The following is a 21,268-nucleotide window of genomic DNA, read 5'->3' on the forward strand; positions in this document are numbered from 1 at the left end:
GGATTTATGCTATTTTCAGTTCGAGTTTCTTCTGTTTGTTATAGTTATTTTATGGGGTGGGGAGGGAGGGTTGTCTGCTTGTCACCAACAGTGCCAAGCAGATGTGCTGCTTAATTCTGTACCCACATCCAAGGCTACACCATCCTGCAGCTTAGTGTAATACGGCGTTGTATTCTCGGCCGTTGCAGCTGATTTTCATGGACCAGCTGGAAGACGTGTGCTCGGACTACGTCCAAGTGAAAGGGGAGCAGTGCATTGTGCTCAAGATGAAGGGCGACACCAAGGTGGTGCTGACCAACCCCGACGAGATCGGCCTCAAGGAATGGCTCCTGTCGCTCCGGTCCACCCTCAAGGACTCCCAAGAGCTGCTCGCTTCCATGGCCAAAAAGGCCGGCAAGATCTACGGCACCACTGACAACCGCAACAACCTGCTGGGCTCCACCCCGGGCGGCACGGCAACCCCGCCTGCGCGCAACGGCAACTGAGAAGCGTCGGATCGCTCGGCATTCCCCGTCTTCTCTCCCTCGTGTCTCTCGATGCGGGCACGAGCGGCGCGGCTCCGTCACGCCAGGCGAGGTTCGGTTGGCGGTACTTGCACGGGCACGGGTACGGCAGGACGTCGCAGTTGCTGGATGGTGCTCCGCATTGTCTGCTGCTCGTATGCGGCGAGCGGTGTGTCGTTGTGCTCCGGCAAGGCAGCGCTGCTCGTGACCGGCATGCGCACCGGTGCTGCCTGCCACTGGCGACACCGACCGACAACCTGCGTGTGAAGAAACGCCGGTGTTGGCGAGAACCCCTGCGTTTTTACAGGCTGCCGTCACGGTTGCACTGTGCTTGCAGACAGGCACGAGGCCACCGCCTGACAGTTGTGTTAAGGGGAATACGTCATTTTCCTCCCCTGCCATCCACGGCAGGGAGGCTGTGACTGCATTTTAAGGACCAATGGGGGGTCAAGGGCTGGGGCGAAATAAGAGACTGTTGTTGTAACATGTCCTTTTTTTAACTTATTAATGTGGCAAACACGGGTGGCAAGAGAAGGTCACAGAAACCGGGGCCTCGAGTTGTGCTTGAGCGGAGAGTGTGCTACTCGCAGCAACAGCAGATGCAAGTCGATTCTGGCGAGAGGCGGCAGCAGTGATGCCTTCGTGCGGGTGAACAGGTGGCACGCTGCCCCAGCAGCTGTCATGGTTGTCCGACGAGAACTGCTTGCTTTTCTTTTACGATGCACTCTAACCAGATGTAGTGCAAAGGCAGAGCTGTTGACAACACTCTTGGGTCACTGGGTTTCACAAAAGAAGGCTTTGTGTGCGTGTGATGCGATGTGCGATGTGCACTTTTCATGGCAGCCACACAACATTTGTGTTAGTTCCCCCACCATGTTTCTTTCCCAGTTTTCATTTTCTGTCATTTCTCTCTCTGCTCCTCATGTTTTCCTAATTGCCTTGTGCTGTAGTGAAAGAAGCATCGGTGGTGTCCACACGCTTGCGTGTAAATATACTGACTGTACATAGGGCGAGCGTGTACACTCGGGTTAGCTGCGTACATCTCCCGCTGGCGATGTCGAAAAGTGTGGAAGGCCGAAACGCCGCAGGTTGAGTGTTGTACATAGGGTGTGTGACGAGCCTTCTCGGTGTCCATTTCAGTGTGCGTCTCCCTTTCCTTACCATTTGTGCGAGTGTGGTGGTGTGGTCCAACAAGGTTGTTTGTGGAACTCTCCTATTGCTGGCGGCCATGCGGTGTTTCCCCATTCGCACGCTGTCCGTCTTTCCCACTGTCTATTGCCTGACACTTAGTGTATTACGCACTCAGCGCCTAGGGGGATACATTGTCAGCTGACGGGCCGCTCCACACTTGTAAGGTACAGGTTGGGGTTAGTTGCATCTGCGCCTGCTCACAACGTTTGTGATGAAAATGTTTTAACAGTTGTGTGCTTCTGTGGTCTTCTTTCTTTTCCTAGCCTACCTTCTCGTTTGGGCATGTATGCGAGAGGGAGGGCGGGCACCTGGTGGGGCAGGCAACAACAGTCGGGTTTTTCCAGCATGTGTGGAGCATGCCTTCTTTTGTAGGGCCACTGGGAAGTGCAGAGGGTCGGTGCACATTTTTCACTGCAGCTGCTTTACGAGCCAGTATGCACACAGCAAAGTATACACCACAGCCTCTATCTATTCTTTCCAACGGTCGTGAAGGGAGGAACTGAGGGTGACGCGGCAAAAAGGCAGAAGCGGGCAGTTGCCTTCTGCCACTGTCTTGCACTGTCTTGCCACGGACTGTGCATCCTCGGTCTGCTTCCTTTTGGCAATGAAATGTTAACTGTGATAGCAACACTTAGCAGTCCAATTTGTGTGCGTTGTGCTGCTGCTGCCACGACTCCCTAGAATGTGGGACTGGTCCCCCAAGACCCTCGTCTAATAGCTACGTCTGCCCGAAGCTTTTCGATCTTCTGCAAAACGCGACACAGCCCACTCCGGTCATGCCAAAGCTTTGCCCTGTCCTGGCCAACTCTTTCGTGTGTTCGTTTTTCCTTGGAGTTGGAAAAAGTTTTGCGTTGCATGATCAGGCAACGCAAAACTCCTGTAGGGAACTTCTCCTGCCCGCCTGTCAGGAGAAGTCCCCTACAGCGACTCATTTGAACGGTTTTCTGGTTTCTAACTGAGGATGTGCCAGACGAGTATTTTGAGTGTTGCGCAGCCATTGCTTTGCTTTGCAAGAGGCAGTTGAACACGTGCAGCCCAGCCTAGATCCTTCAATAAAATTCTTCTGTCTTGCGTACTTCCTTGTTTTCTAGCAGGTAACATTTTAAAAACTGGAAGCTTTCACTTGCTTATACATGCTGCCTTGTCTGGAATGACCTTGTACACAGTATTAGCAAGCATCCTAAGCCACTGTGACTTGAATAATCTCAGCTTCTTGCATAACTGCACCAATGCATTCAAGGCCATAGAGGTTACACTAGCTGTGGTTTTATAGCGCCCTTGGATGCCTTTTTCATCTAGGAGCACAACATAGCCACAAATAGCAAGTGAGGATGATAGGTCGCATGCTTCATTTGCGGCACACCATTATCTTAACTCAAAGAAGGCGCTCACAAAAACTATAGAGCATTTCTGCCAGTCTGGCTCTGTCACGTAGGGGATGCTTAAGCACTCTCCTTAGCCGCTTTAAAGTTGTCACTGTTCATGTCGAGTCAGCATTGTTGCTGCTTTATTGCAGTCTCAGCTTAGGTCTTGTAACCACTCTATTGCTGGCATACAAATCAAGTGGCAAACATGATGCGGTAAGCACAAGGTGCGGCTACATTTCCTAGCTTTAAGGTTGCGCAAACTAAATGGAGTGTCCAACGACAGATTTTTCTTTGCCACCGAATAGTGACTTGAAAGGCAAGTGATGTTAGCTCTGCCCACAGTTAATTCAACATGAATCCCGCCTAAATCTCAGTTCACCTGCTAGACAGCACTCTGTACCCTGGCATGTTAACTGTTTAGTTAACTAGGCATTGTGGGGCGAACTAGCAGACCCTGTTAATTGGGAGGGGGGGGGGGGGCTCTTTCGAATAAACTGGGTGAGGAAGGGACTGTCTTGTCTCAACACGCAGTCTCTGTTGCATGCTCGAGCCTGCGAAGGACTTCACATTGTTAGCGAATGCAGCTGTTGGTTAGACTTGTTCCTTGATGCATAGGATCATGCATAATGTTGTATGTATTGTCATGGAATGTATGAAAACGAGTGGGAGCAACGTGCTTCAGCGGAGACATGCGGGTGCGTTCAAATCGTGAAGCAGCTAGGAAACGGGCCCCACGTACCGCACAGAGTAGGCACTTGATCTTTCGAGTGTTGTGAAAGCAAGTTGGCTGGAAGGACATTTCAGCCACATGATCCAATCTTCTGTAAGCATATCATGGTTATATGATTAGGCGGCACCAGTTAAGTTATCAAAAGATTCTGGATGTCACTGGCTGTCTTCAGCGTAGAATGGTGCAGTGGCGCACTTGGGCATTTCTTCACCCATGCAGTATTGTAAATGAATATGCTTCAAAACATCCTCGAATGCTAGATTAGGAAAGACGCACTGTAGGAGGAAACATTTATTGAAGTTTATTGGTTCTGGCTACAAAATTAACCTTTGCATTTAATGTGTTCTATTAGGTGTAAAGCTTCTTCCTATATAAATAGTAGCGTTTGGGCCGTGCTGTGCATTTTATTTCCATTACAGGTGCAGTTGTGTAAGCAAAGTTTCTGGGGAAATTGAATCTGTGCAACTTGGTTAAAAAACATGAAAACGAGCAGGAACCGAGCAAAGTGCTCCATGGCGCTGCTGTGGAGCACAGTCTGACGAGAGATACTATTTCATACATTGTACACGTGATACCAATCGTGGCTGGTACTTTTGAACATAATGAGGCGTAAGCTGTAGTGCATGTATTGCCATGTCATGTCTGGAGGCTCTCGCAAGAAAGCCTTGGGTAACAGATGTGGAAGGCAGGAAATGTGTGCAAAAGTTTTGCCTTTCTTAATCATGTGCGTACAAATGTATGACACTTTTGTTTTGGAGCAAGTCTGCCAAGTGCTTTTCCAAATGTTTCTGAGAGCTTGACTTTGCAAGTTGTGTACCTCCCTTCCCTTGCCACCAGACTCTTCTGCCGCTTGCACTCTGCAGAACATCAAATGGAAGTGAGAAAATTGTCATGCTGGGGAAGAGAAAAAATAGAAAGAAATTGAGCTTCCACTTATCGCCTTCTGTTCTGACTGTGCCGGAAAAATTGCGGCATCCAAGTCAGTCCATGGGCGGGGATTGTCTGTGCAAAAACATGCCATTCCTAGAGTTGCGCAACACTGCTTGTTTCCTTCGTAGCTGGTGAAGTCGTTTTTTGTGTTCCCTCGTGTTGTTTGTGCCATCTGTCGAGATAGGGAAAGGGCCGGGGGTGGGGGGTGGGGGGTGCGAGTGGCTCAGTTTTTGCCCTTGTCCAAATCAGTCATGAACTGGCTCGAATTCCCGGTGACGTGACATTTTGCGGCGGTACTCATTTATGCAATCTCACTGTTTTACTCTGCAGCCACACTTCATTGCAGTGTGTTGCGCATCGTCTGCCACACGCGAGAGATTAATCGAGCCTGTTGTGTTGTTTGCTTGACTCGCTGGATGTTGGTTAGGTCGTTTTGTTGTACCTGAACCTAAACACGTGCAGGCATGTGTGCGTGGGTGTGTACATAGCAGTGTGTCACTGTGACAGTCATGTACATAAGCACATCTGGGTGGGAATCAACCCGTCATATTTTGCCATTTCCTACCCATTAACTCACTCCCGTATGTGGTTCCCTGAATGTCCTCCTTTAATTTTTAAGACTGATTTGACGAGGATTCTGCTGGCTTACGTGTTATCTGTGCACTGCAATGACATGGAGGTAGCTCTTTTTATTTTGGCAGTCATGTTATCTTTGGGAACACCATGTGACACTTTAAAAGAAAAGCTGTTGCACGAGTAGAACTTGTCTTCTTGTAAAGATGGGGTCATCGTCACTGGGGCTTTTTGGTGAATTAGTGTGTTTCGCACCTGAGATTGCGGTATGCAGCGGCTAGGCCTACTGGATGTATCCCTTGCTGGTGTGGTTTGTGTAACCTCGGTACTGCTATACATTACTCGTACTGCCTGCTCTGATGCAGCATTTTGAGGCCAGGCAGTGTGGGAGGGAGCTCTTCTGCTGGTCTAGCAGCGGTGAATGCTCGCATGCCTTCCGAGACTGGCCTGAATTCAACATGGTCCGAATTTAACTTTGCCTAGAAAGCCTCTGAATTAAAGGCGTCATCCAAGGATTCCAAGGAAAGGAACAGTTTGCTAATTGGCCTCTAGGGCATTTATGCTGCTACCGCAAAAGCTAGAGCTAAACCCACTTTGCAGATGTATGCCAATTCGAGCAGCTCGTACATCAAGGACTGGGAAGCTGTATAATGGAGCTCTCGCTCGCACTCTTGTAGTGTGAAAAGGGGGCATCGGGGGGCAGAAATCTCGATGTCACCCTTACAGGTCCCCTAGCAAGGCTGGTAATTAGGGGCTGCGGCCCCCTAGATTAGCAGCAGGCTTGTGAATGCCGAAGCCAATGCCGATGAGACACTGGTCATGCAGGAACACAAACAATGAGACGCTCGATGTGCTGCCCAAACTAAAATTGATCTTAGACAGAAGGCCCAGGCGCAACACTTGCAAGATGTTTGTTGATTTGGGCCCCTCCCAGCGGCCCTCCAAAGTAGAGCTGGGTGATTGCGACATGAGAAACAAAATTTATGAATCTGGCTAAGATAAACCCACGTAGAAGCTGTTGTCTATTCGAATGATGTATATGCAAGGTAACTTCTGTAGCTCTTAATAAGTATGTTTCAAAGCAAATGTGAGGCTCTGCTGCAGGCTGCGTTGCTGTCTCTTTGATTTACATTTGATACCAAGCATGCTGCTGCACGCATTGGCCTTCACCGCCGTAGCATGAAAACATTCGTGGAAGTCCCCTTAACAGCTTTGCCGTGAAACATGCCCATGACTGACAGCTATGTTGTGATTTGGTGTGCACAAAAACGGTCGTGCAGGCATGATGATTCAGCTTTATCGCTCGGGAGTTGCTTCTGTACAGACGTTTGCTTTAATAAATGTTATGCATTACAGTCGAAACCGGATATATCAAACCCGGGTGTATCGAATTGTTGCCAATATCGAACAGTTGTAACATCCCCCTTGGAAATTCCATGCAAAAGCATAGCACTGTTCTACGCGTATATCGAACCTCCATTCACCACCACATTCAATGTATTAAACGCTGCTCTGTGCCCCTGCAAGTGCACCTCTCCTAATGAGGCTGCAATCACTTCTCACGTGGATAGAAATTGTTCTTGTTGACGAAAAGGCACTGCTTTGGCAGATGCTGTCATGGCATTAGATATGAAGGGTAGTACATACCGTGGAGCAAAAAATGAATAAATTGCATGTCTGAAAATATGAGGGGCTTGGGCAGCAAGGGTCTTATTTGCGCTCCATAGTGCCAGACTTGCTTAGTGAAAAGCATGCTAATAGTGAAAAGAATTAACCACTGTGCAGTGAAGCATACTACCTGCGGCTGTTCATTATTGGAAAGAGTATCACCGCGCTGTTTCAAGAATTGCAAAAGGCCGCCTGGTCCGATACACGCAATCCACAAGGAATCGATAAATGCATGGCACTCAATCTTTTCACTGAGTGGCTCCGAGCACGAGATCAGTAAATTATTGTTTTTCACATTCTCTGAAGACCGTCTGAGACGTGCAGAGTTTTCAGATAAGCATACTTTACAATTATCGATATATCGAACTATTTCATGATTTTATTCCAATTTCGATTTATCCGGGTTCGACTGTATTATATTTCAAAATTGGCCTATGTCTTGTACATACGCTTGCGTAGATCGTCTCCCATGTTGTGGGAGAAATCGACTTTGGGTCAGGTGTCGCTGCAGCGCTTGTCTATTTCTGATTCGTGACTTGCGTCACTGAAAGTCAGTCATTCAAAGTGAACTTAGCAGCAAAACAATTGAGCAAATGGCAAGCTTAAACTTCGTAAATTCCTTTTAAACTCCGATGCTGCACAGTGTTTCAGCAGTGCATCATGCCTTGCAAGTGATCCTGTTGGCATGGCCTCCTCCACAGGATTTACAACTTGACGTACATTCAGATGACTCTGCATTGTGCAGCCACTTCTGGGCATTCGTACCTGGACGATCTAGTTGAACCTTCAGTGCCACTTGAACTGTTAACACGTGTTAATGGGCCTTGTTGCTGGGCTGCTCTTTCTTCTTCCATTCTGCATTGAGCAAGTTTGACACCATCATGTCATTTTGCTCGTTTCATAATTATTTATTTTTTTGTCTTCCTTGTTGACGTAATGACGCACACTTATCCGAGCACCCACAAGAAGCGAGAGCATGGTATGGCTAGCCCTATTTCATAGTCAAGCGTACCGACACCATGCCACGACACCAGTTGTAGTTGCCACAGTATAGATAGTGCACTCGGTGCAGTTCACCACAATTTGGCAAGCCATATTCACAGCTTTTGCAGTCAAAACTACACCAACGTAACTATGAGAGAGCATCAAGGATAGGGAAAAATTGCTTGCTTCAGTTCAAAGAATGAATAATTAGTTGCTTAGAATGCCAGTAAAGCCCAGTCCATTGCCTGTAAATTGTAGGTTCATAAGAGTGCACTGGTACCTTTGGTTTGTACTGCTGCCATATTGAGTAGGTGGTGTACTTTCACTGCTTACTTAGTTTAATGTCAACAGAAGAGAATCATGAGCATACGTTATATGGTGCAAAGTCATGAAGATATAATACTGTTATTAAAGGTGCATATGTTGCTTCGGCTGCTGTTGATTGCGCCATTGATTCCATCGTGGAGGCATGTGACTGGAAATGCGCTTCTACATGCCACCAAGTAATCGACAGTTTTTAATGAATAATCCTTGCATAGAGTCCAGCTCTTTAGAAGTGTTGAAGGTCCGCACGCTGTGGCCAACTCGTAATGATGCATTATTTTGGGCTATTTGGAAAGGAGGGTGATTTAGCAATTGCTTCGTGCCGGGTGCGCTTACACATCTTTCAGGGATGTGCAGTAGAAAGCGGACGCGCGGTCTTTTCTACATTTGTTATTGGGAGTTAATCTCAACATTTCTCAGTTGCAAAAGGATTTGTGTCCGGCATACTGAACCCCACAGCCAACGTCAATTAAAATGTGGCTGGCACACGTAACCTTGTAGCCTTGTTTTTCTACGTGCGGCTGCTATCATCGTAGAGGGCAAAATGCATTGGCCACTGCTGTAGGCTGCTTCTCCCATCTGTGTGCTCTTGCTTCTCTGTAAGGTACACAGACGAACCCCCCCTACCCCCCCCCCCTACTCCCTAGCTGTCCAATTAGGCTCCACATGCCGTCGAGCTTGCATGCGCACACTTCTTTCGCAGTTGCCGGGGCGAACACGTGTGCGATATGTGCGCCCAAGTTAATAGTGCGGAAGCGCTCTGATCCATGTTCAAAGTGTCTCGCTGCAATAGAACTTCCTGAAATGAGGTCATAAAGACGTCGCAAGATCTGCAGCGGGATGTCGGCTTCTCGGGATCTTGTAGACATTTCCCCAGATGTGTGATCGGCAGGGTTGGTTAGCGTTCCGCTTGCTTTAACATTTGTTTCTTTTTCTCTTTACTTGCAGTGGGGGGAACACTGTCTTTTTGTCTACCGCATCTTCTTTTTTGTACACACGTGGTGCGTATGTGTGCAAAGAGAACAACAAAAAGGCCGGGTGGTGGCAAATTGCTTCGTTTGTCCATCCTCGTCTTCTCAATTGTGGACGTAGCGCACCCATCCACAAAATCTAGTCTGGCCTCTCTTTTTTGTAGACCTTTTGGAGACTGTTTTTAGGCAAGCTAGGAAGACGAACCAACCTTTATGTGTCGTGTACAGAAAGAGAAAAAAAAACAATACAAAAAATACTGTAGAGCTGTGTGGCTGCTGTATTTATATATCTCCGCGCGATCCCTGCATTGTTTTTATTCGCCACTCTTGTATTGTTTCTGCAGCATACGTTTCTTGGTTGTGCCCTGAAGTATAGCTGTTATAGGTTGTTTTTTATATGTTATTTTTATTTTTTAGGAATGTAGATACTTGAATAAAAGACACCCTGAAACAAATGTCCTCCTCTTGAGCTGCTTACTCTGGTTTGTTCATTATGTGTGAAAGGTCTGCGAGTCAAATTACGGCACGAAATGAAACTGGCAAACAAAGTATTTTGTTGCATAGGTAAGCGAGTATGAACGAGGCTTTTGCTGGGGGCTCAAATGTGTACCTGTTTCGCCTACATCTTTCGTTTCTTGTGTAAATTATACAGTACTGCCTCTGCTGGAGATATGGCACTAGTGTCAAGTAATAAACACCTTACAAGAAGACCCTACGTACTAGTGGTGGCTCAGCTTCTAAATTCAGAGCCGTGAAAGAGCACCACAATCAAAGAACAGCTACAAAACACAAGTTTCAGACCTTTACACCATTAGCTACCTTTTAACTGCTTGTCCTCCTTGCTTAGAAATATTGATTTGCTTTACAGCAACAGCAGATGCATCAGTTACCAAAAATTGCCTAGTTTGGTGAAAGTCTGTACAATATAACACATACACTGCAGTAGACAGTGACTGCCCAACAGTAGCAGCTTGCGAACAGCAGGTGGACTGGGAAGAGCAATATGTAGGCTTGTGGGCTCTATTTTTGCTAGAGCCCCCTCCTGCTTTAAATCTGGGCACACATTGACAGAGGAGAGTTCATTGCATCAACATCCTTCAGCATCCTGAACGTGGGCATTGTAATACAGTCATGCATGCCAGTCTTGGAACTTAAAAATTTGTGAGGTTCCGTGCATGCAACATAGGTTGGGGGAGGGGGCTTAGCATTCGTATTGCTTTACCTTTAGCACAGGCGTTTTGTGGGAAACTTGGGCACATTAATAACAATGTTTTACATAGCATATAAGGAGCAACAAACTTTGAACACCAAACACTGCCAAGCAATGTACTGTTTTAAGAATACAGTGGCTTCTGCGGCAACCTTGCTGTTGCCAATTTCACCTGCTTCAGAAAATTGTCTGTACAATCTAGCTCGAAGCAAATACCGATTTGGCGCGCTTTCACCATGAGAAGACTTGCAACGGAAGGTTCATAGACTGATGAGCTAAATGTTTAGTGAACTGAACTCATCTTTTGTTAAACTTGAGCCCACATTCATAAACATTTCTGAAAATTCTGGACTTCGCAGGTATGCAAGTTTGTAATTTGCAAGAATAATGCATACAATGTGGTTGATGTGTTGACAGGTGTTGGCAGCCTAGTAAGGCTTGTTAATGGTTCAGATAACCTCATAATTAGTGAAAAAATAAGTGGACACTCGCACATACTACTTGATAGGCCATGTGTCAGTATGCTTCAGAACAGCTACTGCGACAATGACTGTGTGGAGGTGTGTGCGTGTGTGTGTGAATGGGTTCAGCATCCTAATGGGCATCCTCAATCTGTTGGTCACCTATTTTACGTCAGGTCTAAAGTACAACATTCATCCACACTGCCAGGAGCCATTTGTGGGTCTGTTAAGAACAACTGCATCAGACAAAGAAAAGCATACGATTGACTTTGTTTTCAGAATTGTTGGTCGTGTTCATTTTTATCTTGGCTCTGCATCAGGTATCGCTGCAGTTGAACATTGTAAACTTCATGAATTATTGTGCAGAACATCAAACAAAGATGCATAACTGTATTTCAGTCTGTATCTCAGTTGTGTTCATAGCTCTGCAAAATTTGATGTTGACGACGTCTGGTGGTAGAAAATTTTGAGCTATCATATGGGTTTTCCTCCTCGCACACTTTCAGAAGTTATGTAGTTATCTGCATGAGACAGCCTCTCGCTGGTGATATGAAGCAGCATGCATTGGTAGTTGAGGACTGCAGAATGAGTGATGGAACGAATAATATTAAACGTAACCCCAAGAGACTGGAAGACAGCAGTGTGGATCAGTGAGCAAACAGGGCTAGCCGATATTCTAGTTGACATTAGTAGACAAAAAAGTGGAGCTGGGCAGGCCATGTAATGCGTAGGGCAGATAACCAGCGCACCATTATAGTTGCAGAATGGGTGTCAAGAGAAGGGAAGTACAGTTGAGGGCAACAGAGAATTATGGTGGTGTGATAAAATTAGGAAATTTGCTAGCATATGAGGTCTCTCCCAAAAGTCAGTGCATTCAGTCAGCAGGAAAGTGGGAGAGGGTGTAGTGGTCCTGGTTTCTCACTCTCCGTTCGCAAGGACGACCCGGTTGACCGTTAGTAAGAGCCACACTGTTGTTATGACAAGGCAGAATTTTTTGCGTGAACTTCTTGTGCAACCCATTTTCAGTCTTTGTCAAAATGGAGATTGATGAATAGATGGAGCAAAGGGTCAATATAAAATTGTGAGATTTGGCAGGAATGATGCAGGAATTTAACAAATGTTGTAAATGGTTCCCTAATGTTAAGAACTGTGTTCAAGTGGGTCCAGTGTTTTTGGGAAGGCAACAATGATGAAAGATCGGAGTGCCCTCCACCTTGTGCCAAGATGAAAGCATTGATCGTGTGTGTTCCCTTGTGCTTAGTGACTGCCAAATGACTGTTAGAATATCAGAAGCACTTGTTTTGGGAAAATCATCTGTTCACCAAATCTTTACGGAAAATTTGGATATGAAAACGGTTTGTGCAAAGATAGTGCCGAAACTGCATGCTTACTCCTGAGCAAAAGATGTGATGAAAAGGACGTTAAATTGGTTGGAAACCTTAAGACAACCATGACAAATTCTAGCAAAACATTGCCACCGGTGATGAAACTTGGATTTACAAATATGACATTGAGCTGAAGTCGCAGAGCGAGGACTGGAATAAGAAAGATGAGCCAAGGTTGGAATAGGTGCGGAAGAACAAAGCAGAAATCGGTCATGTTGATAGCATTTTTTTACTGTCATGAAATTGCACACCACGAGTTTGTACCTGAAAGTCAAACTGTCAATTCAGCTTTCTACGACAAGGTCCTGAAGTGCCTGAAAGATTGTGTGCACCACATGCAACCAAATATGTCAAAAGAGGCGTGCTGGATTTGCACTTCGATTATGGCCCTGCGCACTCTTTGATGATGGTGTGCAAGTTTTTGGCATGCAATTCCATAACTGTGCTGGTACACCTTGGTCCCTACTCGCTGGATTTAGCCCCCTGCAACTTCATGTTCCCCAAATGCAAACTGGTGCTCTGGGGCAACACCACTTTGCGACCCAGTTTGCCACCCACCAGTTTGGGGATGTGACAACAATGCAAAAGGAAACGCATCACGGAAGAAGACATCCAAGGGTGCTTCCAGCAATGGGAGAAATGGAACTAGTGGAGGGTATCTTGAAGGTGGACCACATCAATGTAGCTAAATGTTTGGGAAATGAACTTTTTAAATGTACTGCATGAGCTTTTGGGACTTCGTAAGACAGGGTCAGCTGGTGAAAGAAAAAGTTAATTGGCAGGCGATCATTCGGTGAGGCCTTTGCCCTGCGTGAAGTGGACATAAATGTAGACTGATGATGATGATGATAGTGTATCGGCAGTTAAAATTTGTGCCCTGAACCCGTGGAGACGTGTGGCCAGATGAAATTCAGAAGGTGCCGAAGGGTGTGCCTTGTTGGGGAGGGCATCGCAATAGGTGGAGAGGGTAGGCAGCAGCATGGCCCACGCTGTGTTCCGTACTGGGCTAGGCACGGTATAACTATAATGACCATTTTCACGAAGAAGTTTCGTCTAAAGAAACGAGATGGCGCTTTCGTCGGCGCGCCGCATGTTGCCTCAGCGAAACTCACGAATACGAAACTATTGCCTCTTCTGCCCTGCTTCTGTGCAATCAGCTGTTGGAAATGCAACTGGGTTTTCGCTAATGCACTGTGCTCCATTCATGCTGTAAAAGGAGTGAAGATGTGTATAGTAGTTGGCTGCAAAAATTGTGACTGGCATATTAAGGAATGGAAAGAGTCTATGTGTTCAAGTTGACGAACTAGTGCTACATAAGGACGGCCGGTGTTGGCGGTTCTTTGCCATGCACGGCATCCCTCAAGGATAAAAAAAGTCATCTCATGTGCCATATTTGTAGCGCTGACCTCCAAGCAAAGAACTTCAATCCCGGCACGTCTGCACGCATGAGTACCGCTCGTTATACGGTGACAAAGGGAGTAGCACCGCTTCTCGCCATTAGCAAGTTTCTCGCACGTTAAGTACGCACATCCACCCTGATTCAGACGTAAACTTACGCCCACGCAATCACCAACATATTTTTACAGAATGATAAAAGAAGAGAGAGGAAGAAGAAGATTGCGGGATACTGGCTGCTGCATGTTGTTACTAGTCAGCCATCTTAACCCCATTGACTCTGCTTGTATATACATTGTAAATACAGTCTGTCTATACCCCAACATTCCCATAACAATATCAAGAATAAGTGAACGGGTGCACACTTAATTCAATGCGCCAAAGCATGGATGACCGCGACTACATTGCGAGAACACTAATGTTCGAAGCTAAATGTTTCGTAACAGTCCAGACCTTAAGCGAGTGACTAGCAACAATACGTATTTGCTACAAGCTATTACAACATAAAGAATATCTGCGTTACAAATACTGTGCCCAGCAAGAACAAATCTATCACAACTGAGCACACCCGCGAGTGATCAGGCAGAAAATAAACAATCAGGTAGTGACCGATCAGGGAAGTTTACAGAGTCAGAAATGCGATAAGCCACTTAAATGTATTTGCTAAATAAAGAATGAAGAGCTAAAAGCTAAACACTGATATTGATTCAATACTTAAGCAGACAGTTAGGATAGCTGCTCGCACCGTTTTGACAAAGTGCAATGAGCTCCGAAAGCGCTTACATATATCCTTTGAAGCTATAGCCAAAGCTTCGCGTGTCATCCACCCAGTCACCGTCTACGATATCCGCGGAAACAGAGGTTTGCAGAGCCCCACTAGCGTCATATATACACTTTGTAAACACAGAGGCAACGGAGACAGCTGAGGCAAGCAATGGACGCGTCACCACGTGACCAAACATGGTAGCGCCCACGGGATCGCCGTGAAAATAATGAATATGTGCGGAGGCTGCACCATCACTATTCGTTTCATTGATGTGGTAAATACTGGGAAGCTGGAGCTGACCAACATAGAAAATGCTGATCGCAATGCCACATCTGCGACGCCGCTAGCACTGTTCACGAAAACATCATTGTCACACCCTTTGCCACACAGCATTATTCTGAATTGTGCAGTCGACTATATTATAGGGGAGCAGCGTGAAAAAAAAAAAAATGAGACACGAAAGACGGATAGGGCAAACACGGTAACTGGCTTTTTCTTACAACGACCTTGCCCTCTTTCCGCGGTGTACACCGCGTAGCAAATTAGCCGTGTGCCTCGCCTTTCTGCATTTCCTTAAATAACCGCACGCTTCTCTTTCTCTTTCTAGCACTCTCTCTTACCAACAAGAGAAGTCTAGCGAGTAAAAGCAAAAAGCGCGTCACACCGCTGTCGACATCACCTTGCTGAACAGCTACCGAACAAGAGCCCTGCAAACAAGCACGACTGTACTCGTAGAATCGAGCAGTAGATGTGGGAATGGAGGCACAGCTAGCCGTATCATAGGTGTTCTCAGTTAAACCACACTTTAAACACGGGCCTTCACTTGTACGCGGCCAGTGCTGCGTTGTAGTCATTTCAGCTACGACATCTGGTGAGAGCAGCTGGCTCCAAATCCCTGTTCACCGTCTCCCCCGCATTGCCTGCATCCTCCTCCACCTATGGATTAGCTGCTCGAGCCATCCCTATGCACGAGCTGCGCCTCCGCTTTGCTGTTTTCCATGACGTCCCGTCGCTGAGAACAGCTGTAATTTCCTGTGACATGCTGCTGACCGCTTGCGCTTGCGTACTTCCTGACGTTAGGTAATTGTATCCAGACAAGTGGTGAGTTTCGACTTTCGTTGCGGGTCGTTTCCTTTTTCACACAGATCTGGGGTCAAAATGTAGGAAGTGACAGTATACCAAACCTGCAGAGAGAACGTTTGCCGCACTGCGAGAATTTCCGTCTTGCGCCTGGCTTATTCGTTTGCAGGTGGATGTTTGCGCTCGTACAGTTCGCTTAAATTAAGCTGGCCAATCACATCGCATGCGCTCGTTGCAAGCACTCAGCCGTTGCTCTCAAACGCATTGTACCACTGGGTCGATCATAACTTGGATAATCAGCAGGACGCTCAATATGACAGGTGTACACCTTCTCTCATGTTTCTTCCCGCATGTTACTTGTAAATTTACGTATGCTGTTTTCTCTCACAGGTGAACGATGGAGGATCATGGTGTGGAGGTAAGTTAAATTTTTGTATTGTTTTGAATTTCCATTTACGCATTTCTTCATGGTGGCATCTATAACAACTGTCATTTTAGTCTAACGCTAGCCAGCAAACGTGACTTTAAGCACGGGTACGTGCGCACATTGGAAATATTCGTTTTTTTTTTTTTTGCATTGTTAACGTAACAGTACGCTATGTTTGAAAACGTTGCGCCGGAGTTACTTCTCCACAGATGAATTCCTTCCCGGCCGCAACTTTGGCGACGTCGAGTACGTGTTTTCACTCGTCGTATGCACCAGTTTGGCTACTGCAACCATTAGAGAACTGTATACCTAATCATGGAGCATGGTCTAGCTTGCAATATTTGCCCTCAAATGCAGCTGAAGAAGGAAAGCATGCTCACTTTTGCGTTTGCTTTCCACCTATGTCTGAGCATTATACTGTCAAAGAAAGAGCCAAATATGCAGCGTTCTTACGTTTGGACATAAGAAGGGCCTTATAGTGGGTGCTGCAGGATTTGTGGAGACATGATCGAGCTGCACATACGGCAGTGGCTGCTCAGCTTTCATTATTGGGTTCAATATTAAAGTGCTGAAAGTTGTGTTACCTGCATGCAGTGCCCCTGTGACATCCTCTAGATTTTTTTTTTCTTTACAATTTATGGTTGGTGTACACCCACGACGGCACAAGACACTCTTGCCTCCTTTTAAGCTGTATTCTTATCATTGTCATTAAACACCCTGTCAGCTTGCACCTTTTACTTTATGCCCTTGGGTGCCTACATGACAACTCACTCTCTTCAATAACGGCATGCGAGCTCCCGAAGGGGGAAGAAGCTGTGGGCTGCTTTACCTGTAGCACCAGACACATTAATCTTAAGGCTCACCAGAGAGAAGCAAAAGAGGGATTCTGAATGGCATAACACACAAGGCCTCCTTGAAATATGTGAGGGAACCACCATGTGGATAGTGAACATGGCAACCCTCCGCTGCTAAGCTGAGTACTTATGCTATACTGGGTTTTGAATGAAAAACGCAGCATATGTTGCAACAAGACGCAGTTCATTCCTCTTCGAGTTTCTGTGAGTGAGCAAATATATAGCCAAGATACATTACACCACCCATTGTTTCCTGCAGTTGTAAACAGGAAGGGACAGCGGTCACAATTGTGCATGTAACAAATGGTGTGATGCCCCCATTGTGCTACCAGGTCCAGGAAAGAACTCTGAAAAAAAAAAAAAGGAACGTTTTACAGCACATGATTATTTATCCTCTACCTAGCCTTTGTCTCATCATCAGTAAGCAGCTCAGAAGCTTGTGCCTGTGCCTTACATATTGGGCCTGCATTACCTGCCAACAGAAGTGCGCTACAAGGGCTACGTTTGCATTAGCATTAAGTTTCGGAAACGCTTGCTGCTCTCGAGTTGGCTGCTCTGAGCTGAGGCATGACCAGTTGCACAGCATCCACTGTGTATCAGCAAGACTAATATTTACAATATTTAATTTAAATAGTATTGTATATTGTTTGTAATTTACTTTTCGGTTTTTAGTGCTTTCTTAGTGATTGGATTTGAAGGACGTGTGTGATAATAGGGGTCTGCTTAAGGAAATCCCAATGCACAGTGAGCTGTCAGTAAGGTGCTGGCTTTGGCTATTTTCCGTTTTTTACATAGCAAGCAATTCTAAGAAAGTGAGAAAGACCTCTCTCATAGGCTGCATTCGCGACCAAAAAAATTGCATGTCTTCACATATGAAAGAAACGTATAAGTATGCATCATGTACTTTCATGTAATAGTAACTTGCATATTTCAATGTCACAAGATGTGACACCATTGTTGTGTGGAAGGCGTTGCGGATTTGGCTCTATTTACTGCCCAACAAGCGGAGCTGAACATTCTTGGGACCAGCAGCCACAGCGCACCACTTGTGATCGCTACCGAAACACAATATGTTGCACACTGAAAACACAAATGCGTATAGATAATGTGTGATTTAACGTAAAGTTACAACCATAAGTTCCACTGGTAATATATGAACTAGTCATTCCATAGAAAGGGCTCTAGACTGAAAACATTTGTGTTACTGCAAGAGTAGTCAACCTGTGTACCACACTCTTAAGAGGAATACCTTGTGTAGCAGCAATGTGACTCTGCTGGGTCTTGTGGCGACATGCAGCTCCTCCTGGGAATGTTGGGAGGGGCCTTTCGTTCCAGAGACGGAAGCCATCTCTGCAATTTCAGGAGAATGGACTTGCGTCAGCTACTGAGGCCTTTGGTACCATAACTTTGCATTTATGACAGGTGGTCTTCGAGTTTGCAAAGTGATGGACGTTTGCTGGAGGCATTACCAATGTTAATTTGTCCCCTGTTGCTTCCATAAAGGGAAGTATGAATGCACCTTGGTTTTTCCCTTGACGTCACAGGAACTCAAGCAGTAATCTCTAAGCAGCTTCACTTGCAGAGAAATCTGATAACCTAATTTGCTCAGTTCAACTTTAACACAATACTTACTTCTGAAGCTGCGACCACCAAGCGTAAATTGTTGAAAAGGGGAGAAGTAGAATGTCGACATGTGTACATTTGTGTGGGCTCTGTGCAGTGAACTGGCTATTGCAACAATGTCACCATACTGTTTATCTGTTTGTGTCTTCTCTTTGCTAGTTTATCCTGCGACAATAGTAGACCAAGCATCACTCTTCAGTTTCACGTGCATCTCTGCTTGTTCATTTGGCTGCGTTGTGAGAGTGAACTTTCTGTAGTTGCTGCTGGTTGTAGATGGTAGGAAACAATATTAATTTGTTTTGTCATCATCTTGGATTGTGCGCAACAGTAATCTTTCTTAGCCTAGAGGCTTATGGCTATGTGCCTGTGAGGCAGGTTCTTTTTCAGAGGTTTCAAACGGGTCCCTGAGGCAGAACCCCAGTACACCCAATCAAGGACAGAGCCGTTTGTTTTAGGAAAACAGACACAAAATTTGATATAACCTGGATGAAAGAATGTACCATATAAGCACTTATTGAAATATTGACAGCAAGACACAATCTTCAACTCGGATTAAAATAGCACTAACACACTAAGTAGAGGCATGGCATAACACAAGCGCAAGCACCTGGTAGGGTCAACGCAACAACAGTTCGACGTTGACAGGCGGTGTGCGAGACGATAAGATAAGCGGCACTGTTCTCACCAAGGCCAGTGATGTGGCGGAGCAGCGAGTTGATGGTTGGAGCACGGCAGTTCCAGCTTACCAAAGGGGATGCAGGCCCCTCAGTGGAACTTGCATGTGGAAGTGGCAGGAGACCGGGACGTTCTGGCCGGGCAGCTGTACGCCAACTCGGGCCCGTAGCCCAACTGCTCACACTCTGCCTAATGGCACAGGTGTTCGAAGGCCTCGGGTAAAAGTCCGCAGCCTGGTGAAGTTGCAAAGCACACAAGTGGGTTGACAGATTACCCCGGTAGGCTGAAGCCCCGGTGGCTAGTGTCTGGAATCTGATTGCCCTTCTTCGACTCTTGGTCCAGTGGCTGACCTTCTCCCTGCGTCACTTCCTGGGACTCCTCCTCTTTCTGCCAACACGCCTTGCTATTCTTCTGCTCTCGCCCTTGTGTCCTTTTTGTATTGGTGACTTTCGGAGAGAGAGAGTAAAACTTTATTCAATGGAAATAAAATAAGGCACGATGGTTGGAGCCCCTATTCCAGGGCCCCACTGGCACGAGCGGCTCGCTGGGCTTGGTCCAGAAGAGCCAACTGGCTCTCCCGACCCTCGTCCGCAAGCCATGCCTCCCACTGCCGATTCCTCATTAGTGGATGTTGGTGTAATATGGGACTGTCTATGTGCGGAGGCCTCCTGGGGCACTCCCATGTGATGTGTTTTAGTGTGGGTGTGTCTGTGCACCACGGGCACTCGTCAGAGAACCTCGTGAGGTGTATTCTGTGTAGGTGGTGCAGGTTGGGGTATGTATTCGTCTGGATACGACGCCAGTCCCTCTCCTGTTCGCTGTTTAAATCGGAGTGAGGATGTCCAAAACGTCTCCTCTCCTGCCTTTGCTGTAGGAGGATGTCACGAGAATTCGGTGGAAGGACGGTGACTTTCGGAGCTCCAGGTTTACCAGTGATTCTGATTGGTTCTTGGGAGCTCTGTGGGCTTTCGTGATTGGATCATTTTTACTTTATTTTCATTATTTGTGCCCTGTGTCCTCGTGCTTGCCACTCTTTGATGTCGTCGTCTTTTGTCACACAGTGGAATCACATCCGCACGTGCACTTTTTGTCTTCATCTTTTCACCTTGCATTCCAAGGCACTTTGCTTGGCACACCGCATACACCGCAGTGCCTCATGTTAGGTCGGTGTATGATACGTTGATGAACAAAAATGTGGGCAGGCACTCAATTGTTTACATCTGGATCGTGCTGATGCTTCTGAATATGTTAACCCTTTATTGGTGAATGTTTGCACCAGAAAAAGAAGAAAAAAATTTTCTTACTGACTTTATTGAGTACAAAGTTTCTGGCTAATGTCCTTGGCCAACACTGAATAACGGGCAGCATGCATCGTTTGTTGGTTTAGAGCAGGAACACGGGAAGAGGTGGTAGATCGGTACTTGACTCGCTTTCTTTTGAAAGTATGGTCGGAGGAGGCAGACCAATGCAAGATCTCTGGCTGCAGTGATGCCACACGCATGGTGTAAAGCAAATGAAATGAACCCCTATGGTTCACAAATGACAAGAGCGCTCTGTACAAATTTCAAATAAAGCCATAGGTGGATTAATGTGAAGCCCTCTTTCAGTTTTCTGCCTGGGGGTTCCCCCTTATGGCTACTAAAGTTTGCGCAAAATATATATTTTTTCCCTTAATTATGCTTATTCTCTATGTATTTTGCACATTTAGACAGAAAATGAGCAAACTTTTTTAGTATTTATATGTGCTGTCATTAAAAGGTTGATAAGCCTGTGATAAACCAGCCGTGCAGAGCTTTGCGTTCCTCAACCACGTGCGGCTGTCCTGTAGTGTGGCCATGTGGTTGTCTGCAGAGCCTGGCAGAGGTGTTCCGCTGCTTCATTTGCATGGAGCGACTGCGGGATGCTCATCTGTGCCCCCATTGCTCCAAGCTTTGCTGCTACGCCTGCATTCGAGTGAGTCGCAAGTGATTTGCTTGGTTCATTATCTTGTGATTTATTAAAGGGACACGAATGAGCAACATAAGATCGGTTAAGTCTGGTAAAGTATTGTTTCAAAGCTTCATTTTTATTCGTTTGATGCAAGAGTTTATTGTTATCGGAGTTAATGTAGGCCAAACTTTCTTTTTGTGATGCTGAAATCTGTGCCAGTAT

At 46.2% G+C, this 21,268-nt stretch overlaps 2 protein-coding genes across 7 annotated transcripts in view; both read left to right on the plus strand.

Moving 5' to 3' along the window:
* Gprk1 (G protein-coupled receptor kinase 1) overlaps positions 1 to 9,710 on the plus strand; it is a 126,808-nt gene extending 117,098 nt beyond the window's left edge. The window contains exon 19 of the mRNA XM_075686275.1: positions 189 to 9,710. Coding sequence (XP_075542390.1) covers positions 189 to 485 — 297 coding nt within the window. The 3' untranslated portion in view covers positions 486 to 9,710. The remainder of the gene's footprint in view (positions 1 to 188) is intronic.
* Positions 9,711 to 15,064: 5,354 nt separating this feature from the next.
* The window catches only part of LOC142576242 (uncharacterized), a 67,624-nt gene continuing 61,420 nt past the window's right edge, over positions 15,065 to 21,268 (plus strand). The window contains exons 1-3 of one of the 6 annotated variants that reach the window (XM_075686276.1): positions 15,065 to 15,559; positions 15,929 to 15,956; positions 20,969 to 21,070. In XM_075686276.1, the coding sequence (XP_075542391.1) occupies positions 15,936 to 15,956; positions 20,969 to 21,070 (123 nt within the window). In that variant the 5' untranslated portion in view covers positions 15,065 to 15,559; positions 15,929 to 15,935. The other 5 variants (XM_075686279.1, XM_075686280.1, XM_075686281.1 and 2 more) reach the window with 5 other exon arrangements.

This window comes from Dermacentor variabilis, chromosome 3 (genome assembly GCF_050947875.1).
Source record: "Dermacentor variabilis isolate Ectoservices chromosome 3, ASM5094787v1, whole genome shotgun sequence".
Taxonomy (NCBI): domain Eukaryota; kingdom Metazoa; phylum Arthropoda; class Arachnida; order Ixodida; family Ixodidae; genus Dermacentor; species Dermacentor variabilis.